This window comes from Lontra canadensis, unplaced genomic scaffold, assembly GCF_010015895.1.
Source record: "Lontra canadensis isolate GAN:19392208 unplaced genomic scaffold, GSC_riverotter_1.0 scaffold2, whole genome shotgun sequence".
NCBI lineage: Eukaryota > Metazoa > Chordata > Mammalia > Carnivora > Mustelidae > Lontra > Lontra canadensis.
In genome coordinates, this window is record NW_022630996.1 from 57,992,684 (window position 1) to 58,014,842 (window position 22,159).

A 22,159-nucleotide genomic window follows, 5' to 3' on the forward strand; every position below is an offset into this window, starting at 1 on the left:
ATCTGATTAGAAGTAAGCAGAAGATTTATTTCCACTTACGTAAATAGTACTATTTATTACCCAGGGCCTAGTTTAGAGGTTTTATGGTACAAATTTATCCACACTCTCTCACTCAACTCCAATATTTACTGAACGCCTTATATCTGTAAGGCATTATATGAGCACTAACATTGGAGAGCCTCACAAAAGTCGTGGAACAGAAAAAATATATCTGCCCTCCCTCAACGCAGCTTTAGGGCGAAATGTGAAAAGCCTGGAGGAAGGAAGTAGTCTTTCTATCCTAAACTTAGAACTAAATCTATTTCCAAGATGACCTTCCACATCCACAGACCACCCCTAGGGATTCCAAGTGTTTCCAAAGTGAAAATTTCCAGTGCTCCTGTTTCGGCCAGTCTGGTGCCACTATTTTTAAACAGTTCAAGATTTTCCCATTTTAATGTAAAAATAAAACAAATCTGTATTATGAATTCATAAATTCTTATATAATTCTAGGGAAATTAAAATCTTCACTCCAACTTTATGAATGGTTGGTGGAAGCATAAACATAATTTAACTTTCAAATAAACAGAAAAAGAATCTAAGAGACCTAAACACTCATTCTATCCCTTAAAAAAATTATACCAATAAGAAGGAAAAGCATAAAACTATGCCCTCAGAAAAAGGTCTGGCATTTCCATGATCAGGGAAGTCAGTGCCCCACCGAGTTGGAGGAAACCAACATCCACAAAACTCATCACTTACATGCTGCAGAAAAATTCAGGGTCTACTTTTGGGGATGCATATCACTTTGAGAGGTGTTCAGTTTAAGACAAGATTCTCTTTCACCTCACCATTAAACAGTTGCTCAGGAACAGAGGTGGTTAATAATGACGAGGGCCGGAGAAGGGGGAAGGGGAAGAGGTCAATACCAACAGAACCCGAGAAGCTAAAGCTGTAGCACCTATAGGTAAAACCTGGCTACCTGATAGTTGCAAAGCTTGGACCCAACTGCCCAAACAGGATCTCCAGTTATATGATCTACCTCAAAAAGGAAAAATATGCAGACAGGTTAAAGTCCGCAATGATTCAATCTCAAACACCATGTGAAGTCATGTGGATCCGGTTCGAGAAGTGACTTCTAAGGAAAAGGCTGAATTCTGAAACAATGAAAGTCATCTTAACAAATACTTCTTGTTTAAAATTTCTACCAATCTGGTTGAAACTGATGGCAGAGAGGGAGGCAGAAACGCAGTCACAGGTATTTATGAAAACCACTAAAGAAATAAGTCTCCATAGTTACTTTAAAAGTAAGAATTGTTATGGAGCACCTGGGTGGCTCAGTCATTAAGCGTCTGCCTTCGGCTCAGGTCATAATCCCAGGGTCCTGGCACTGAGCCCTACATCGGGCTCCCTGCTTGGTGGGAAGCCTGCTTCTCCCTCTCCCATTCCCACTTCTTGTGCTCCCTCTATCACTGTCTCTCTCTCTCAAATAAATCTTATATAAAAAAAAGATTTATAATAAAATCTTAAAAAAATTGTTATATATTGCAACCTTCTCATAGAAATTTGACCTATCTATATTTTACTTCATTAATTTCATCAAAAAGAAAAAAAGAAGATTTGGTGAAGCTTATAGCAATTCACAATAAATAAAAATCTCTTCACCAGCATAGTGTCTAGCCCATGAGCACTCAATAAGTATTTAAGTAGGTACTCAATAAATATTTATTGAATAAATGATCAACTTACTGGAAATTCATGAATGGTTTACAAGGATTCTGAGTCTCCTGAACTTGTAGGTGAAATATTGGGCTTATGGATACATGGGCATTTTTTCAACAGATCTTCACACAGCCCATATCCAAAAAGGGATATGGCCTATTTTGAGTAATGGATGAATTATTTATCTTTCAAGCAGCCCACTATTAATATTGCTTGTTACTGAGATTTTGGTAAGAACTTGACAACCAAAAGATCCAGATAACACATTTTCTGGAAGGAACCTGCAGCACAGAAGTTCTCTATTTCTAATTAAAAGCAGAACTGTATGCTCTGACAGTCAAATGAGCAGAGGGCAAGAGATATAAGGAATCCACTCCAAGCAACAGCAACCAACCAAGAGAAAAGGCCATTTAACAGCGCTTACAAAGTGGGCTGAAGGACTTTCCTACAAAACACTCCTGATCTCATTACACAGAGTCACTGGAACAACCAATGAACTCTGATTTTCACTTCTCAAACTGGTGGACAAATACCCCCAGGAGGTATATGCAGCACGTGAGAAGATACACAATGACAAAGGACAAATACTGCAAATCTTTTAGCATCTATTTTACTGTGTGATGTTACACAATTTAAGGCATTTTATGTTAAAGCAATCACAGCTATATTGAGCACTAAGTGCAAAATTCACATGAGTTTAAGGTATCCCCAGCTCTGGGGCTGGGGGTGGGAATCCTTGAAGTCAAGTGCCCCTCCAAGCCTTTAGGGGGTGCACATTCATGCTCCTTCATCACTGGGCTACTTTGGAAGAAAAGTTCAAGCAGACCTGCCACAGAGAGGCCACAATAATTGTTCAAATTGGATTTTATATTAGCCATTTTTAAAAGTCTCTGAAGGATACACAAAAGATATCTATTTTAAGCAGGTAACTTTAAGGAAACCCTTCAAGATGAAATAGATAAGTTATCTGATTCATAGGCCTTTTAGAGATAAGCAAATTGAATATTGCACCTTGTCTGGCAAACACGATGATGCTGATGTTACAGCAATAAATAAGCAGTTCTTTCAGATAAAAACTAGACAGCAGAAGTAGTAGATAGTGAGGGACCCGTCCAAAAAAAAAAAAAACCAAAAACAAAAACTATACAATCAGCACTTTTGTAGAAGATTTTAATCTCTCCCTTCAGTCCAGCAAAGGGTCAGGTAAGAATTGATTGGAAAAGGCAGGTGCTCGTCCAGATTTTAATAGTGAAAAAAATAAGAATTTTTAAAAATAAAAAGAAGTGCAAAACAAGTTGACTTACCCTTGCCAAAAATTACCTGATCTACCACAAGAACATTCCTAGAGTCGGCTTGGAACACATACTTCTATAAGACTGAAATTCTTATAGAACTTGGAGCAAGGAAAGGGTGTTTACTGAGCATGCTAAGTTTAGGTCATTGCTGGTTCCATTTCCCACCGTCAAATGCCCAGGAAAAATCAATAAATCTGTGACCGGTCTTACGCCGTTCTTAACAGACTGCAGATGGAATGTCTGAAAAGGGCAGTCTTCAAAACAAAACAAAATAAAACAAAACAAAACAACAGGAGAGTCTACATCGGAGTCGGGTCTGACAGGCCTTACCCCTGGAGTTATTAAGGGGGAACAAGTTGGCAAGATCAGTGCCCACTAATCAAAGCTGACTTTGAGCAGTCCTAGAGGCAGAAAATCTTTACAGACTACTTTATTTAGCTTGAGCTTGTGAGTCATTTGTTCTGTAGAAGGGAGAGTTACTGGCAACAAATGAGGAAGAGCCTTCAAATCAATAAATTTCAGGCAGTTGACATGGGTTAATAGCTGGGGAAAAATATGCTTCTTCATGATCAAATGGGATCTGAATTTCCACAACTTTACTTACCAAATTCATACCACATAGTATTCTATTCTCAAATCTGACCTCATGACCAATGCCGTGGCTGAGTTCAGGTCTTCTAAAAAGTATATTTTTCTAGGAAATTACAATTTTCATACTAAGACACATATAACAATTTACCATGTAACTTTTCCAAATTATTTTTATCGTGATAATTCACAAATCAGATATTTGGTTCTTTGGTTTTAAGTTAATTACTCTTATCAATTTCAACTCTAAAAGACTTTCTTTTTTTTTTTTTAAGATTTTATTTATTTATTTGACAGACAGAGATCACAAGTAGGCAGAGAGACAGGCAGAGAGGAAGGGAAGCAGGCTCCCTGCTGAGCAGAGAGCCCGATGCGGGGCTCAATCCCAGGACTCTGGGATCATGACCCGAGCCGAAGACAGAGGTTTAACCCACTGAGCCACCCAGGCGCCCCTAAAAGAGTTTCATATGAGCTTGAGCAGAAAATAAATCACACAGACAACAGTTTTATCAGAAATACATGGGGATACAATAGGTTAAAAGAACGTCATATAAAGAAAGGTTGACAATCCATCTCTCTTCCACTTCCTTGCCTTACTAAATCCAGCTATGAGTCCATAAAATGTAACAAGATTAATGCTGCTTAATTTATAATCAACATTTATGATCATGTGAGAAGACAGATGTGGAAAACAAAGAACCTACAGATGATGCCTGACTGATAATTCCCAACACACATAGATACAAAAGATGCTGGGTCTATTAAGAACAAGAGTTGAGTGTCCTTGTCAAGATGCACATGCTCAGAAGCAAGGCTTCTTTACTCGGGGACTCGGTGCAAGGGGTTGGAGTCTGTCTGTAGAATTCCACTGCCAGAAAGTCAATGTGTTATAGCTGCTAATACCAAAGAACATGAAAAGCCTGAGTGTTCTTGCTGAGGCTAAATATTTAGGAAGTTCTATGCCTAAAAGTAACAAGGAAAGAGCATGGTTGAGAAGCATGTAAGAAAAATTAAATGGACAGAATCAGAATAAAAATAAATTTATTAGGTCTAGAAAAAGATAGAAGGACAAAGTTAACAGATTCTTCTCTCTCCATATCCTTTCTTAACTATCAGAACATAACCACTCTTTGCTATAAATCAATCCTAAAGTTGGCTGGGCTTGAAAATTCTGTCCAAGATAGACTGTGGTGGGGGAAAGGTTGATGACAAATAAACAAACTGCTGTATGTTTACCTGCTCAGGAGCAATGGTGCTTTCTTCTACCTGGAAAATGCTCAATTCCTTCTTCAGAAGGTTCACATGTCACTCAGAGGTGAACTTCCAACTACTTAAGAGCGCTCTTCTGTATGTGGGGGAAAAACTAAAGGTTTGGTTTCTTTTAAAATTAAAGTTTCTGGACCCCTGGGTGCCTCAGTCGGTTAAGCTCCAACTCTTGGTTTCCACTCAGGTCATGATCTCAGGATTAAGGGATCCAGCCCCCTGTCAGCCTCCATACTCAGCAGGGAGTTGGAGACCCTTGCCCTCTGCCCCTCCCCCTGTTCCCTCTTTCTCTTTAAAATAAATAAAATAAAAATTTCTAATGTATTTGCTACAAGTGCTTAATGACTCAGTTGAGAAAAAATTCAGCCTTTAGCCAACACATCATCAACAGACATTCTAGATCAACTGGCAATAAGGGCAATAAAAAAAGAGATCTTATCTTCTTCCTGAGAGAGACTTTTTTTTTTTTAATAACTGACACATGGGGCGCCTGGGTGGCTCAGTCAGTCAAGCTTCTGCCTTGAGCTCAGCTCAACATCTCAGGGTCCTGGGATCGAGCCCTGCATCAGGTTCCCCACTCAGCAGGAGTCTGCTTCTCCCTCTCCCTCTGCCCTTCCCCTGCTTGTACTCTCTCTCTCAAATAAATAAATAAATAAATATCTGACATGTAAAAATAACACGTGACTTTAACTTTATTAACTAAATCAATACCAAAAACAAATGCAGATGAAAAATTACTATACATCTTCACAGTATGAGTAGCGTTTAAAAGTTTAAACTTAAAATTCTAGAGAAACAATCATAACTGAAATTAAAACATAACTGAAGAAGAGGAACACAAAACTCCACATTCATGTTACTAAAGTTCCTGAGTATAATAAATAGATAGGGTAAAATATATAGGGTATATATATATATATATATAGGGTAAACTATAATAAAATAGATAGGGTAAAGTTTATGCAATCCATTAAAAATAATACAGTTAATATTAACAATTTTTTAAATGCAATGAAATTTCACCTTAAAATTGACCTTAATGTTTAAAGGATGCCTTCTAATAGACTAGAAGTTCCTGATATACCTGAAGGATTTTAGGGAATAAAAGGATGGTATTTAGGGAATAAAAGTCAACATCCAGGAAAACATGAGAGAGAAAATCAAATACAAAAACGGATTAATTTCTTTTTCCAAGATATATTTTCCTCTTAAAATGTTGTAAATTATTAAGTTACTGCAAAATGAGTGAAAAGTTTAGGATAAGCTTCTCTTATATTATTATATCCTGGCCTTAAATCTACCAAAATAATATATATATATATATATATATATTTAAAGAAATATTTTAAGAGACGGTAAAAGCATTTATAGTTACTGAATAAACATTCAATGAACTGAATTACATCATGGAAACAGGAAGCACAATGTAATTTTAGTAGCAAAATAAAGTGAATTTCTGCTTTTGGGAGAACTATCACATATACTGTGAGAGAAATGGGATTCAGAGACATCTTTTTGAGGCTCCTTTGATTTTGGGTTTATGTAAGTACTACATGTTCATTACAGTAAATATAATCAAACTGGGTAAATATAAGTAATAAAAAGGAGAAAAATTAAATCACCTCGATTCATAAAGTCCAGGTAAACTAACATTCTTCCAGAAATTTTTAGTCACATAAAATATATATAAGGAAAAAGGTTCATGTTATACAATGCAATATTATTCAGTCATAAAAAAGAATGAAGTCTTGCCATTGGCAATGACATGGAAGGAGCTGGAGGATATTATGTTATACAAAATAAGTCAGCCAGAGAAAGACAAATACCATATGATTTCACTCATATATGGAATTTCAGAAACCAAAGAAATGAACAAAGGAAGAAAAGAGAGAGGCAAACCAAGACACTGACTCTTAACTGTAGAGGACAAACTGATAGTTACTGGCGGTTGGAGGGGGAGGGAGATGGGTGACATAGGTGATAGGGATGAAGAGTATACTTAACAGAATGAGCACTGAGCAATGCACAGAATTATTAAATCACTATATTGTATGCCTAAAATTAATATATACTCTATGTTAACTACACTGGAATAAATAAAAATTTAAAGGTTCATGCTAAACATACCATCCTTTAAGCTGCATCTGTTTATGTTCTCATGATAAATTACTAAAAGTAGAATTTCTAAAGTGAAGGATCTACTTCTTTAAAGCTTCTGATACAGGCTACCAATTTTTCCAGAAAGATTGTGTAAATATAAATTCCCACCAGCCGGAGGCAGGCTGGTATACACAGGGCTCAATTCATTTGCATGTTTCTCTTACACTGTCACCCAGTGAATGTAACTCTTCTCTCTTGGGCTGTCTTTTTGTTCCTATCGCTATCACTTTAGGATGACACTGAAAAAATGTCAATTTTCAATAACACTGCTACCAACACCAATGTTATCTCTATGGCTGCCTACGTTGTTTGACTGGCGGAAATTCTGCCTCCCTATTTGCCCTCTATCCCTCCTTTACCTGCAGACCAGCTGTCTTCCAGAACAAAGAAAGACAGTGACGTGTATGCTGGCAGTATAGGAATAGGGAACAGAGTACTCTGCTTCCCTCACAGAACTGAACCCCAAGGGTAGACAGGGACAGCCGCCAAGTTCTAGATGTTGAAAATGGAGGTCTCAACATACTCTACCATGTGCAGATCAGCTGGTTCTTTCCTAGTCTGACTACGTCCCAGATTCTGCCATTTAGTTGCCTGTCAACCTTAGGTTTCGGTAATTATTATAAAATTTTCCCCTGTTTTCATAAGTATTTTAATAAAAGATTCACCATGGATAAATTGAGTCTACAAGCTAGATAAAATTTTAACAAAAAAAGAAAAGCTTCATACTGAATTTGTTTCACGGCTGGTGCACTGATTTCTTGGCCTCTTGAAAAAGAGCTCAATGTATCAGAACATACTTTAGTACCACCAATTTATTCCATCAGAGATTAGAATAAATTGAGGGATTTGTCAGTCTCTTTAAATACAAAGCACAAAAAAAAAAGGTATTACTGAAATGTTAAGCTATTAAAAACAAACAAAAACTTCAGAGATAAAAATCTAATTTCCTTTCTCATTCACCAGATGAGGAATCTGTGTCCCAGTAAAGTGATCTGAACTGTGTAAGATGAGAAAAGAAATAAGCAGCAGAGCTCCCATCTTCTCCTTCGAAATGTAATCTCTTCCCACACTGAAGGTCACGTAGTGTCTGAAAGTCAAAATGCTCTTTCCAGAACATTATGAAATATTGATATTGATATTTTAAACTTTATCATACACACTGTAAGTTCAGACAAAATTTTATGTTTAGTTATTCTGTTTAAATTGCTGTTAATGTGCAATTTATTTTATTTTGTTGGTTATCTAATAAAATATAAAACCGTGACTTGGACTGCAAATGTTCAAAGAACAAAGCAGCCAAAGAAGTCAATATGATTGTGTATTTGCAAGTTATTCCTTTATTCATATTCATATTCATATTGTCTGCCTAATACCTGCTTATAAATTTAATGGTGGCTCTCTCTAGAACTTAAGGAAAATTTCAGAACAAAAACATGCAATTCCATCAGCTTGTTTTTTCCTATAGAAAGACTGCTATTATTCAATTTTGTCAGTGTAACACCTCTGCCCTGTTCCAGGAAGGTGCGCATGGAACTCAACTCAAGAAATATAGGTTTGTACCACACTGAGCCCTACATGCTTCAAGGTCCTGTAACCTTGGAGACCTACAGGAGCTGAAAGAAAATGCATTCTTTTGGGGAAGGGAAAACATTTAAGCATATCTGAACTGGGACTATTAAAATACATTTGGATTCATTAGCATATTTTCGTAACAGGTAGAAATGATAACTGAATTTTTGTGGTGGTAAATTTAAACCACCTTTGGCAATAAAATGATGCCCACAGGCTAGAAAGGCATTTATATCTCACAGGGAAGGGAATGCTTTTACTATAATTGGTTCATATGGTAATGCGATATTCTATATGAAGTAGCTTCTATACTATACTTACCCTCCTTTCTCTCCTTAGCAAACAAAAGAATTTATATAAAGTATTTTAAATACATTACTCTCAATCAGAAATATTTACATATGTTTAGAATTATCCCTAAAATCTCCTTCAACACCTAGTGATTACATGTTGCAGCATTCCCACCCTTTAAAGGCGGAATGTAAAAAATTGTAGCTTGATTTTATAATAAAAAAGATTAATGAACTTTTTATCATTGCCCTTAAAAACTCTTCTTTAAAATTTGACACACTGAGCATGACTGACATGCAATCAAGTAAAAACAAAATATGCAATTGGTTTTAAACTTTAAATAGTGGCTTTAGAACTATAAATTTGGGACGATAAAAAGAAACATACACATTTCAATTTTCCTCCCAAATTTCCATGTTTAAAAAAAAGAATTACGATTTCATTTATTGCCTTGGGCAATTTTGGAAATGACATATTTCTAAATATATAACACCTAAAGATATGTGAGTCATATAGGTGACTTGCTTTAAAACTATATTAAGTTTGGGTGCCTGGGTGGCTCAGTGGGTTAAGCCTCTGCCTTCGGCTCAGGTCATGATCTCAGGGTCCTGGGATCGAGTCCCACATCGGGCTCTCTGCTCAGCAGGGAGCCTGCTTCCTCCTCTCTCTCTGTGTGCCTTTCTGCCTACTTGTGATCTCTGTCAAATAAATACATAAAATCTTTAAAAAAAAATAAAAAAAAACTATATTAAGTTTAAGACTGTTATCATTAACAGGATTGCTGATTTTAAAAAATAGCTGGTCCAGATTCTCAAAGGAGTCTCCTGCTTCACATCAGTAATCCACTCTGAAAACTGGACTTATGAGAAAACGTATCAGGGACCATCCTATTTCCCTTCAGTTTGGATGAGAAAAATTATAACGTGTTGCACATCAATCTCAAACCACCAACCAATTTCTTAAAATCGAACTAAAAATACAGCAAAATGCCTGCATATAAGTAGTAAACTATAATGTTTGTATGTTAAACGTGTTTCCTGATCTCCAAACAGTTAATATGATTGTTTACCGATCAGTTGCTTTGTAGCACTGTTAGAGCCTCCCAGACGCCAGCAACATCCAGGATGCTTCCTTTCTGATGCCAGGAGCCATATCTTTCAAAATGTTTACATGGCACTCTGACAACCTAGTCATTTCATTTGCAACATAACTCAAGACTATTTCCATATATTGTTTTGTTAAAAATTAAGTTTTGGAAGGACATAAATATAAACTTTTCCTATAACACATATCAAGTGAAGAAATATATATATATATCCCATCAAGTCTGGACGTTACAAGCTAACCTGTTAAACATCAGTCCAGACATTTTCAGCCACAAGGAACAGAAGCCCATCTAAAAATGGCTTAAATTTTAATGAGGGAATTTACTATCTCACCTTGGAAGGAGTCCAGAGGTTGACAGATGCCAGGCTCGTAAATGTATCAGTTCAACAGTGTCACCATGGACCAAACTGCTTCTCATTTTACTCTGCCATCTTCAACAAGTTATCTCTGTCTTCAGCCACCTCCCCTCCGCAAAGGTGGACGCGTTGTACGCAACCTCATCAGGCATTTCATCCAGAGAAAACAGCTGCCAGGGGAAGAGGTGGCTCTCTCTCCATTATCTGCCTCTGAGCCCCTCAGCCGAACTTCCTTCACCTCCAATCAGGCAGAATTGCCATGGGTGCCCATTCCGAAACTAAGTGCCGGCAAGGTAGATTGGGCCACCCTGACTGGCTAAGACAAACTAGAACTGAGCTCCCAGGGCCGGGAATAAAGCCAGTCTCTCCTGAAACACATGGTCACGGAGATCAAATGAATACTTACTCAGAAGTGTGGAAGAAGAGGGAATGAATCTGGAAGAGGCATCCCTGCTCGTTTTGTGTTACTATAATTAACTAAAATTAGTATAATTTAAGTCCAGGTGATAGGTGACATAAGTTCAACAAAGATCCATTTCCACTGGAAAAACGCCTTAATAGGAGACATTACCAAGTTTTCTAACCAAGTACTAAATGATCCAGAAGTCATTTCAAAAACCGTCACCAACATGTAGATTGAGGATATGCTTTATGGAACTTACTCTGCTATTAGGTAAAACACACAGCAGACAAGACGTCTAGAAGGAGGTTACAATCCAAGTGGTAAAACATAAAAATAAGAGTTTAAATAACATTACAGAAGAATGATAGAGGAACTATGCAAGAACAGTGACAGGTCCATATACAAGCAAACCAAGAGTAAACTATCATTGCTAATTACATATTTAATATAACAAGTAAAAGAGTTCTCCAGTCACGGTTTGGGATCTGTACATCTCTATTATCATCTGCATGTTTTTAGTTTTTCTAACAGCAAAACTAATTGTAGTATCATGTCCCGAATGCACCACTGGAAAAATATGCACGTATGCTCATACCACATTGACAAGGCAGAGAAACGCCAACACACGAATGAGCTGTCCCTAACGGTACAAGTCATTCTATCGAACACCTGATGTTCAATAGTATTGTTTTGAGATGTTATTTAATTTTTATTTTTATCTTAATTTTTAGATTTGTAGTTCTAGACACTTAGAGACACTTAACCTCCTTATAGTTACCGCCTTGGCTACATATCTCACATTATAGTAATTATTCCTAATTTTCTTTTAGCTGCTCAAAAGTCATTCTGTTTTCTGAAGCCAAGCTAGTTCAAGTGGCCAATGAGATGTGACACACCTCTGACAAAGACTGTGCTACCTCTGACCTTAAAATAAAAATACCCTAAGATCACACAGCCCAAGGGGCTAGTTAACATCTGGATACATAGCAACATCTAGAAATGTGATTCTTTAAACTCTTTAGGGTCACAGACCTTTGAGAATCTGAGGAAATGCAAGGAACCTTCTCCTCAGAAAAATGTAGATACAGAATTTTGCCTATAATCTCAGGAGGTTTATAGACCACTCCACTCAGCTCCCCAGGCATCATGACTAAGAACCCCTGACATAGGGAGACCAACAGGGACAATGGCTGGTTATCACAGTTACTAAACTCTTTCAACCAATCCATCAACAAACTATTTTAAGGGTTCGTTTTCCTTCGGTGCTGCCAAGCATATTTTCACCTTGTACATCAGGAAATAATCGATGCCAGAAATAAAAATAAATCATCCCTAAGTTTAGAACTGAGCTATTTGACTTAGAATATTGAAAAATTTCAGAACGATGGCTCCTTTAAGTCATTTATACCATAATGTAAGGTTTTAGTATATATAATTCTCATTAAAAACATGACTAATATATATCTCTTGTATATATGTATACATAAAATATGTATGTACATATAATCATAAAAGTATGACTTTTTAATGAAAATACCAATTGTAGGATGTTTATAATTTAACTAATAACTGTGGTGTAGCAGAAATTCTTTTTTTAGAATTCAGTATAGTTGACATACAGTGTTGTATTAGTTTCAGGTGTGCAATATAGCAAGTTAATAGTTCCATAATATTACTCAGTGCTCATCAAGATAAGTGTACTCTTTTTTTTTTTTTGACTTTTATTTATTTGACAGAGAGAGAGTAAACAAGTTGGCAGAGAGGCAGGTAGAGACAGAGGGGGAAAGCAGGCACCCTGCTAAGCAGAGCCCAATGCGGGGCTCAATCCCAGGACCCTGAGACCATGACCTGAGCCGAAGGCAGAGGCTTAACCCACTGAGCCACCCAGGTGGCCTGAGGTAAGTGTACTCTTAATCCCTATCAACAACCTCACCCATCCCCTAACCCACCTCCCCTCTGGTAACCATCAGTTTGTTCTCTATAGAGTTAAGAGTCTGATTTTTGGTTTGTTTCTTTTTGCTTTGTTCATTTGCTTTGTTTCTTAATTTCACACAAGTGAGATCATACGGTATCTGTCTCTGACTTATTTCACTTGGCTTTATATCCTCTCGATCTACCCATGTGTTGCAAATAGCAAGATTTCATATTTATGGCTGAGTAATATTCCAGTGTGTATGTGTGTGTGTGTACCCCACATCTTTATCAATGGACATAGGCTGCTTCCATAATTTGGCTATTGTAAATAATGGGGCAATAAACATAGGGGTGCATATATCCCTTTGAATTAGTGTTTTCCTATTCTTTGGATAAATACCCAGTAGTGCAATTACTGGATCATATGTTTTATTTTTAATTTTTTGAGGAATCTCCATACCGTTTCGCAGTGGCTGTCCCTGTTTGCCTTCCCGCCAGCAGTGCACAAGTGTTCCCTTTTCCTCCACATTCTCGCCAACACTTGTTATTTCTTGTCTTTTTGATCTTAGCCATTCTGACAGATGTAAAGTGATACCTCATTGTGGACTTGATTTGCATTTCCCTTATTAGTAGGAGCATCATTTCATGTGTCTGTTGGCCATCTGTATGTCTCCTTTGAAAAAAAATGTCTATTCAGGACCTCTGCCCATTTTTTAATTGGATTATTTGATTTTTTGGTTTTGGGTTATATAAGTTCTTTGCATATTTTGAATAGTAACCCCTTATCAGATATACCACTTGGAAACATCTTCTGCCATTCAGTAGGTTGTCTTGTTTTGGTTTCCTTTGCTGTCCAAAATCTTTTTATTGTGGCATGGTCCTAACAGTTTATTTTTGCTTTTGTTTCTCTTGACTGAGGAAGACATCTAGAAAGAAGTCACTACAGCTGATGTCAGAGAAATTACTTCCTATGTTCTTTTCTAGGAGTTTTATAGTTTTAGGTCTCTATTTAGGTCTTTAATCTACCTTTTTAAAAAAAAAGATTTTATTTATTTATTTGACAGACAGAGATCACAAGTAGGCAGAGAGGCAGGCAGAGAGAAAGAGGGGGAAGCAGGCTCCCCACTGAGCAGATAGCCTGATGCAGGGCTGGATCCCAGGACCCTGAGATCACGACCTGAACCGAAAGCAGAGGCTTTAACCCACTGAGCCACCCAGGCGCCCCAGGTCTTTAATCCACTTTGAGTTTATCTTTTTGAAGGGTGTTCAAAAGTGGTCCTCTTTTGTTCTTTTGCATGTAGCCATCCAGTTTCCCCAGCACCATTTGTTGAAGAGATTTTCTTTCCCCCATTGTATATTCTTGTCTCTTTTGTCATAGAAAAGTCCTATGTGTTGCTTTTTTAAAAATGCTGATTCTCAGGCTAGAGCTGCAAAGATTCTGTTTCACTAAGCAGGGGTCAGGCCCAGGAATCTGCAGCATTTTCAACAAGGAGCAGAGCACCTGTGACAGAGGGGGTGCTCAGGAGTGTTCAATTAGTGATCACTACAATAAGAAAAAACTCCATCACACAAATTTTAGATGTTTTTCTTGTGGTTGACTTTATTAGATAACGCTATTCTGAGGTGACACCCTAATTCTATGATGACAGACTAAAGGAAGAAGATACGTTTTTCAGAAATTCACATTTATGAAGATTAATGTGCTCCCTTAGTAAGAATCCTTCCTTTCATAACATGCTTTGGTTGCATTCAAAGGGAAAAAATAGATGTTGAGTAAGACAACCACTAAAATATGAAAGAATACAGTCATATTATTCAGATTACCAGAAAGCCAACACTTAGGTCTTCCAACCCTACCTGAATTGCCAGTACAAAGTACCAAGATTATAGTGTACATTTTACTTTGTCATCCTCATTTTTATTTCCTCAATAGAATGAAAGAAAATATAAAATTTTAAGCTCAAATATAAAAACTACTCATCACAATGTTTCAGTTAAATAGTCTCAAATGTGGAAGATACAGCATCATGAAAGCCTCCAACAAAATACTTGAGGAAACTCGTTTATGGAATACGTTGTCGCGTACTTAAATTGCTTCCCTATCGATATTGCCTAAGCAAGTGCCCTCCGGGAAACAGCGGCAGAGCAAACCAGTCACTGACCGCCCCTCCCCCACAAATAGCTACAGGAAAAATATGGCTGCCCGAAGGTTTTAATTCAAAGATAAAGCTCTTCTGAAGAGCTTACAGGTGTTAATCTGTCACATAGATGTACTATGGCTAAAGACGAAAAGGGTTATAGGCCACCTGAAATTCACATTTGTATAATTAGGTTAATAAAAAGTTTCTCAACCGCTCCACTGATTAAAAAAAAAAAAAAGTTTAAGTTTCCAAATATGTTAAGAAACGTAAAGCTTTCTGCTTTTTACCTGGTGTTTGAAAGGACGTGTGTTTAACCTAGAAATGTTGTGGTTTTGTTTGCTTGTTGTTTATTTGTTTATGGCTCAACTACAGTAGAAGAGAAACCATAAGTCTATATTTTTATGAGGTCCTTTCCAAAGTGTTTGCTGGTGTATGAGCACTAAATCACAGAAAACAGAATAGCCGTGGTGCTGGGCTCTGCATGCACACTAGAACTGTTTGGACAACACTGAAAAAAAAAAAAAATTCCTGTCTGTGTCAAACCCCAGGCCTCTCTAACCAGAATATATGGATTCTGGAGGTCCCAGCACCAGTGTCTTTTCAGAGTGCTCCCTAATGCACAGGAGGGTTAGAACCAGGGAGGCAAAGAGACAGATCATCCGACTGACATCACTGAGCCCCAGGATGAATGACTGACTTGCTCACAATTAAGTGTATGAAACAGCGGGCTCAGTTCTGCTTCTCAGTATGGTCCACACCTCTCCTTTGCCCCATGATGTTCCTTCTGAACTGCTCAGTCAAGGAGAAAAGACAGGGGGTACGCCCCACACGGGACAGACTTGCCTCAACGCTTCCAACTCCAAAGTGTCGCTAGATGAATGGGTAAACCAGAATTAGGAGCCAATGAATGTGAAAGTCCTGTTAATTCTATTCATAGTGGGAAAATAAACAAGTGCATGATGAAGTTAGTTGAAAAATCCTGGCACGCTTGCTTTAGAATTGAAGGTCAGAGTAAAAATACAAAGATTGCCAAGTAAAGTAATTGCAATTTGAGTTTTTCTGGATATCACAATACACGGGTAAAGAGATACGAATAGGGTCAGTTGCTTTTTTAATCCATCAACACTCTATTTTTTAAAAAGATTTGGTATACTTCTGTTCTAAGAAAAGGGAGTAAAAATAGAAAGTACACACTAAAAATCTGCTTAGTTTTTATCTTTGTTGTTTAATTAAAGCCTTCGGTCCTAGAGAGACTCAAAGTGACTTAATGTCCCTCATCTCTTAGAATGTAAATTTGTCTTGTACACAGCCAAATTTCCACTTTTAAATAAAGAAAGGAGCACAGAGACAAAGAGATTACCAAAAATTTCCATATAAAAATGGAATAGTTTAACTGGAGTGTGTACAGACGGTTTGAATGATTCTGAGGATAAGGATCTTAAAAAATAAGCCATTACGTTTCAAAATCTGATCATTTCAACTGGAAAACAGAAAGTGAGACTGAGTTACATATTTCAGTATTAATACTTCAAAGATGGTGAAATCCAAGCCACTGAATTACTAAACTCTGATTCTCGATTCAGTTTTACAAAAGAATTAGCTTATTGGGAACTATGGGTCCCCGTGCCCTACTTTAAGAAGCACCTGCAAATTCTGAAAGCTGTGATGAACGTCGCCTGTAGCGTAACCTAAGCCCTTCCATCTTCAGGGCAGTCCTTGCCCTATTTCATTCCGCCGGGTCCAAAGTCGTATTCAATATCTGGTCAACCATGTCAGCAAACATAACAAGAGTAATCTAAATTAATCCTTTTCATCTTACATTCTGTGGGGTTTTCTTGTTGCTTTTATTTTTCCTTCTTCTTGCCATAACATAATAAGCTAATTCATGCCTTTGTCTTAGTTTTGGAAGGAATTATATGCCAACGTCTAGGCAACAGATACCCTTTTCCTTAATTTAAAATAACTACAAGGTTGCACACTACAGTAGTAAATTTGTAATCAACTTAAAGATAATGTCTTAAAAGTACAATTAAACATGTCATAACACAAGAAAACCCTGGTAATTACAAATAGTACCACGCTCACTGGGGTTTTAAACACTAGTATAAAACTAAGAAAAATCGCCACCCAGTGATGCAAATGAAAACTGCAATTTGTTTTTGTGTAAAAACGAGTACCCTGGAGGATTACTTCAACTTCATTACTGAATGAAGGAATAGCTATTACCTTCTTATGTGAATGGGAACTGGTTACAAGGGAAAGGATGTTTTTCTACAAGGCTTCCCGCACCCGCCCCCCCCCACCGATCCTTATTTAGCACGCTCAACATTTCACAAAGGCTGAAAGCTTTGGAAACCTTAACAGGGAAAAAGCTTTCTGTCCAAAAGTGAGCTAATTGTATACCAACATCCCAGCTATTCCTATTATCATCAAAGTACCTAGGCTGTGCCTGAACCCTGAGTTTCAAGTCGCGGGATGTTGACTTCAGCAACTCAACAATGCCATCTAATCTTTGGGACCTAAAGCCTCTTTGTGTTAAATAAGCAGGAAGGATTGCCTAGAGTAAAAGGTACTCTGGAGTGGGAAAAAAGAGATAATTCATACCTTTCACAACATAATTTACTGACCATTTTAGAAACATACAATGATAATCTCACAAATTCTGTAGAATCCATATCAAGAAGAAGTTGTTACCATAAATATAATTGTGTTTCTAAGTCTTTATTTAGTTTTATCACTTCCAAAACACAACAAAACCCATTATATATATTTATTTTCCTGCAATGTATCTACTGCAGATGAGGACAAAGAAAGTTATGTGGATATATGATGACCAAAATATATGTGTGCAAGTATGGGGCATGTTAATAAGAGCATTTCATATCTACCATTTGACCTATTTGGCATTTTCCCAAATATTTTACACAGTATGCACTGAGACTAAAGTGGGTATTACATTTGTCAGTATGTTATCACATGATTAAAAAGAACAACTTAGCAGAACAAGTCAGCTTTAAAAAAAGAGGTTACCACTTTTAAAACCATTTTTAAAGACAGCTTATTATATGCCTAATAATCTGTCCTGACTTTACCAGTCAAATCAATTAAGTCCCTGCTGGTGCATTTTTTTACTAACTAAATAATGTATACTATCTTCCAACCTCAACCTCATTAAGATTACTGTTGTCTGACATAGTTAAAAATATTTAGACTATTATACATTACATATTACATACCGAAAGGTTTAAGGTAGCCAAAATCATAGCCCAACTTTATGAACAACCGACACTTTTATTTAAAAATGAAACCAAAGAAACACAACACTTTCTCTTTGAAATAGTAAGGAAGACAATGTAAAATTTTTTTTGAAGAGCTTAAAATGTCACGGATGTCTTAAAATTTAAAATGATATTATGACATTTAAAAAAAAAAAAAAGATGGGTAGCTTAGTGGTTAAGAGGATTAGGCTCCAAAGTCAGATTGCCTGGACTCCTCCCAGATTGGCTACACATTAGCTGGAGGAACTCAGAGAAGTTCTCACCTGTACTTGGACATAATACTACCATTTCACTGACAGGGCTGTTCTAAGCACTTTACACATGGTAACCCACTTAATCCTCTCCATAACCCTATGGGGTTGGTATTATTTTTGTGCTCATTTTCTAAATGCCCTCCCACCCCCGGAGGTTATATAACTTGCCCCAAATGGTGAGGGGTGGCATATACACTATTCTAAAATATGCCACTCTGGCATAAGGATTGTTCTGAGCCGAAGGCTCTTGAAAAACAGCAGGTGCAAGAAAGGCTTTCTGGCCTTCCCTTTCCTTCCTAAAAGCAGGAGATAAAGTCCCCTAGAAAAGATGCCAGGAGGAAAGAAATACTCCTATCAGCAGAGGTGGAGAACTGAAGCCAAGAGAACTCTGTACAAACAGACCCTGTTAAAATAACTCTTATCTTCCTTTAGTCTCCCCACATTCTTTACTTTTCCATAAGGGCCTCTTTGTTCAACCTGATATATAAGCACATAGATTTTGCCACTTCTTTGGTCTTCATTTTCCTGGGGGGGGGGTGCTCCCATGTACATGGAAAAATCTGCATGCTTCCCTCCTGTCATCGAGTCCTATGTGTATGTATTTCCTAGGCCCAGGCAGAGACCTTAGGAGGAGTGAGAAGTTCTGCCTCCCTTAAAACAGAGACTCTGGCAAGTTGGAGAGCCAGGGTACTGAGCCAACAGGTCTGGCTCGAGTCAGGATTCTTATCTGCGCTTCCCCGCAGTGCCTCTGAGGTGTTCCTGAGAAAGAAGGGAGGTGGTGTGATCGATGAGAAGAAAAAGAAGACACAGGAAGAGAGAGCTGATGCTGATGCTGGCTGATACCACCACAACTTCAGGAGAGTAACTAAGCTCACAGAACAGTAGGTAGATGCAAAGATTTTTCACAGAAAGTGGCGAAAGGGTAAAGCTTTGTACCTGGAGGGAAATGGGGCTAAACAGAGACAAGCATCAACACTCATGGAAGCAGACGGATGAGAAAGTCTCAGCAGACATCTATGGGACTTGTGTGGCTTGGGTCATCTGAAAGATGGAGTACCACCAGATGCATTTCAAATTATATCACTGTGGTAGAACGATGACAGAAGTGTCACCATGGTTGCTGTGGGGGAGGTACCGTGCAGGGACAGAACCTACCCGACTCCATCAGAGATGGTCCTGGGAAAATGCCCTTAAAGTACAGCATGTTGGCTTTCGGGAAAATGTACTCTTAGAGCTTAGGTATATCAGATGGCACAGCTGGAACGTGAGAGCAGATCAGAATCATGAAGTGCTGGAAGTTTCCTCGTGAATTAGCAAATCTGCAAGTTTCTGTATCTTCTGAGGCTCAGCTAAAGACAGCATCTTAAACCAGAGTCTTTTCTAGAAGAGGAAGGGTCCACAGCAAATAAGCTTCACCCACTGAGGTAGAATCGCCTGGAAACTGTGCCCCTATTGGTCTAGCTGGCTAAAGTGAAGCATCTACATGTTTCAAGCCACCAGACACTGGAGACTTCAGAAAGAGCAGCAGCTGGAGTGGTTTTGCCTGTGGTTAAAACTTAGCCCTAAAGTGCTCCCCAGTGCCGGCCGGAGAGCCAGAGAGCGGAGAAGAGGCAGAAAGAGTTGCCTATGCCCAGCATTAGAAGCTGCACGTGCTCGCCAAGATGTCTGGGCACGTCTCTCACAGCCTTTCGATGGCTATTTGGTTACAAAAATAATAATGTTGATTTCAAATCATGAAACAACAGAAAGTAGCGACGTTCTCCACATATGTGTGCAGACTACAGAAAAACAAAGAACTGGGGCGCCTGGGTGGCTCAGTGGTTAAGGCCTCTGCCTTCGGCTCAGGTCATGATCTCGGGGTCCTGGGATCGAGTCCCGCATTGGGCTCTCTGCGCATCAGGGAGCCTGCCTCCTCCTCCTGTCTCTCTGCCTACTTGTGGTCTGTCAAATTAAAAAAAAAAAAAAAAAAATCTTTAAAAAAAAAAGAAAAGAGAGAAAAGAAAAACAAAGAACTGAGTTAGGAACATCAGGCTTTGTTGAAGCAAATTTTGAGAGATACATTTCTTGTGAAAGGCATAAAGAAGAGACCAGAGGCATCCTTGAGGTTCAGTAGTGAAGCTAATTCAGGAGGTAAGAGGGAAGCAATGCCGGCAGATTTCAAGGAACAGAAGTTGGGACTGACAGAGCCAGTTCTGACCAGGAAGCCATGGCATAAACTCCTGACGTGGTAAGAAGGGCCAGATAAATAGGCGTGTGCATGGCACCCCAGTTTATACCTATCAGAAAGTTCCCCGGAAAAACCACTGACCCTGGTCAAACAATGCCTCACTATTTTGCCTCAGGTGGAGGAGATCTGGGCAGAGAGAAAAGTATTCTGACCACCAGGGCTATTGCCCCGTCCCAGGACAATATGAGGCAGATTCAGAGAAAGTGCCAGAAAGGAAAGGGCATCTGCCAGCACTGTGTATTCTGGCCTGCCAGAACTCGACTGTGGTAAAGATGGGATAGTCTAAGGTAATATTTAGCCACAAGAAAAACTCTAATCTGGTCTCCCAGAGATTAAGGCCTAGCAGTGGAAGAGGGCCAGATGGGCAAAACCTTTGTGTCATTTCTGTGAGAGACCAGATCCTAAAGAGAAGGGCTGAAGAGGCAGAGACCCACCCACCTACACTTCTAAAAGTATGGAGAAAGAGGCACAGCAGGAACCCTGGCTCTGAGAGGGCCTAAACTGAAAATTCAGGATGACCCTTAAACCCAAGGAGCCATCCTCCACTTCTTAAAGACAGAGCATTTGCCAGTGCAAGGGGACTCTGGTCTGACAGGGCCAAGATAAAGACTGTTAAGAGCTAGGAAACTAGAATCTGGAAAGGGAGACACCTGAGAAACATCCCAGGGAGCAAATACCCTATGAATTCATGCACAACTTCTCGAGGAAGGAGCTGAATTTGGCAGGAGGAAGTCCAGAGTGGAAGAGGATGCCTGCTACGTGGGAACATTGGGTTTTGGCTCACCACCCTCTGGGGAGAGAATTTCTGGGAAGAACTATACAAAGACTGCAATCTCCTCCTCAGGGGGAAAGACACAGTGACATGAAGGAAATGTTTTTTTCAGAATTCCCTTTGGAAAGAGCATAGTATTTGTTTGAAAGAACTTTTTTTTTTTTTTTTAAGCCACCAAAATCATAATAAGTGCAGGTATCAGTTTTATAACAGAAAATAAACCAGTCTTAACAAACACATAGGAGACACAATTTAACATATTTAAAAAGTATACTTCATCCAGTAAATTATTTATTGGATGTCTAATTTAATTTCAGATGTTAATTTAAGAAGCAAGGTTTGGTACTATTTATAAAACAGAACTTGAATCTACCAAGGATCCTTCAAGACTTCTGGTTTTTCACAATTAAAAGGGTTGACCAGCTTATCATGTAGAAAAAAAAGGGATGATTTTTCACATTTAATTTGAAGGATATAGCCAAAGTAATATATAAGAAGTGTATGACTTGATGACAATATTCTAAGTGATTGATGACCTTTATTTTTATAGATTTCATATACATAAATGAATTCTAGAATTAGAAGGAACTAATTTAAAAAATCAATCACATAATTTCCAAGTAATCTTTTAAAGGAAAAATTCTTCAGCCAATTATGATTATTTCTTAAAAAGACTCACCTAAAAGGACAAATCCATCTGCTTCTGTCTCTGGTGTGGAAGGCTTTTTAGATTCTGGAGATTTTCTGAAGAAGGGAAACATTGCGGCTATCTGAAACAGAAACACTATATAATGTCAAGTTCAGAGGAAAATATAAAAAAGTCTTACCCTTTTTAGTAAA

The 22,159-nt window shown here is 38.1% G+C and overlaps 1 protein-coding gene across 4 annotated transcripts in view; it reads right to left on the reverse strand.

Annotated features, from left to right (window-relative positions):
* Positions 1-22,159, reverse strand: part of UMAD1 (UBAP1-MVB12-associated (UMA) domain containing 1) — a 225,736-nt gene that overhangs the window by 174,305 nt on the left and 29,272 nt on the right. For 2 of the 4 annotated variants that reach the window (XM_032874329.1, XM_032874333.1), the window contains exon 2: positions 21,999-22,091. The exons of the other annotated variants lie outside the window; for them this stretch is intronic. In XM_032874329.1, coding sequence (XP_032730220.1) covers positions 21,999-22,091 — 93 coding nt within the window. The remainder of the gene's footprint in view (positions 1-21,998; positions 22,092-22,159) is intronic. 4 annotated transcript variants of the gene reach the window in all.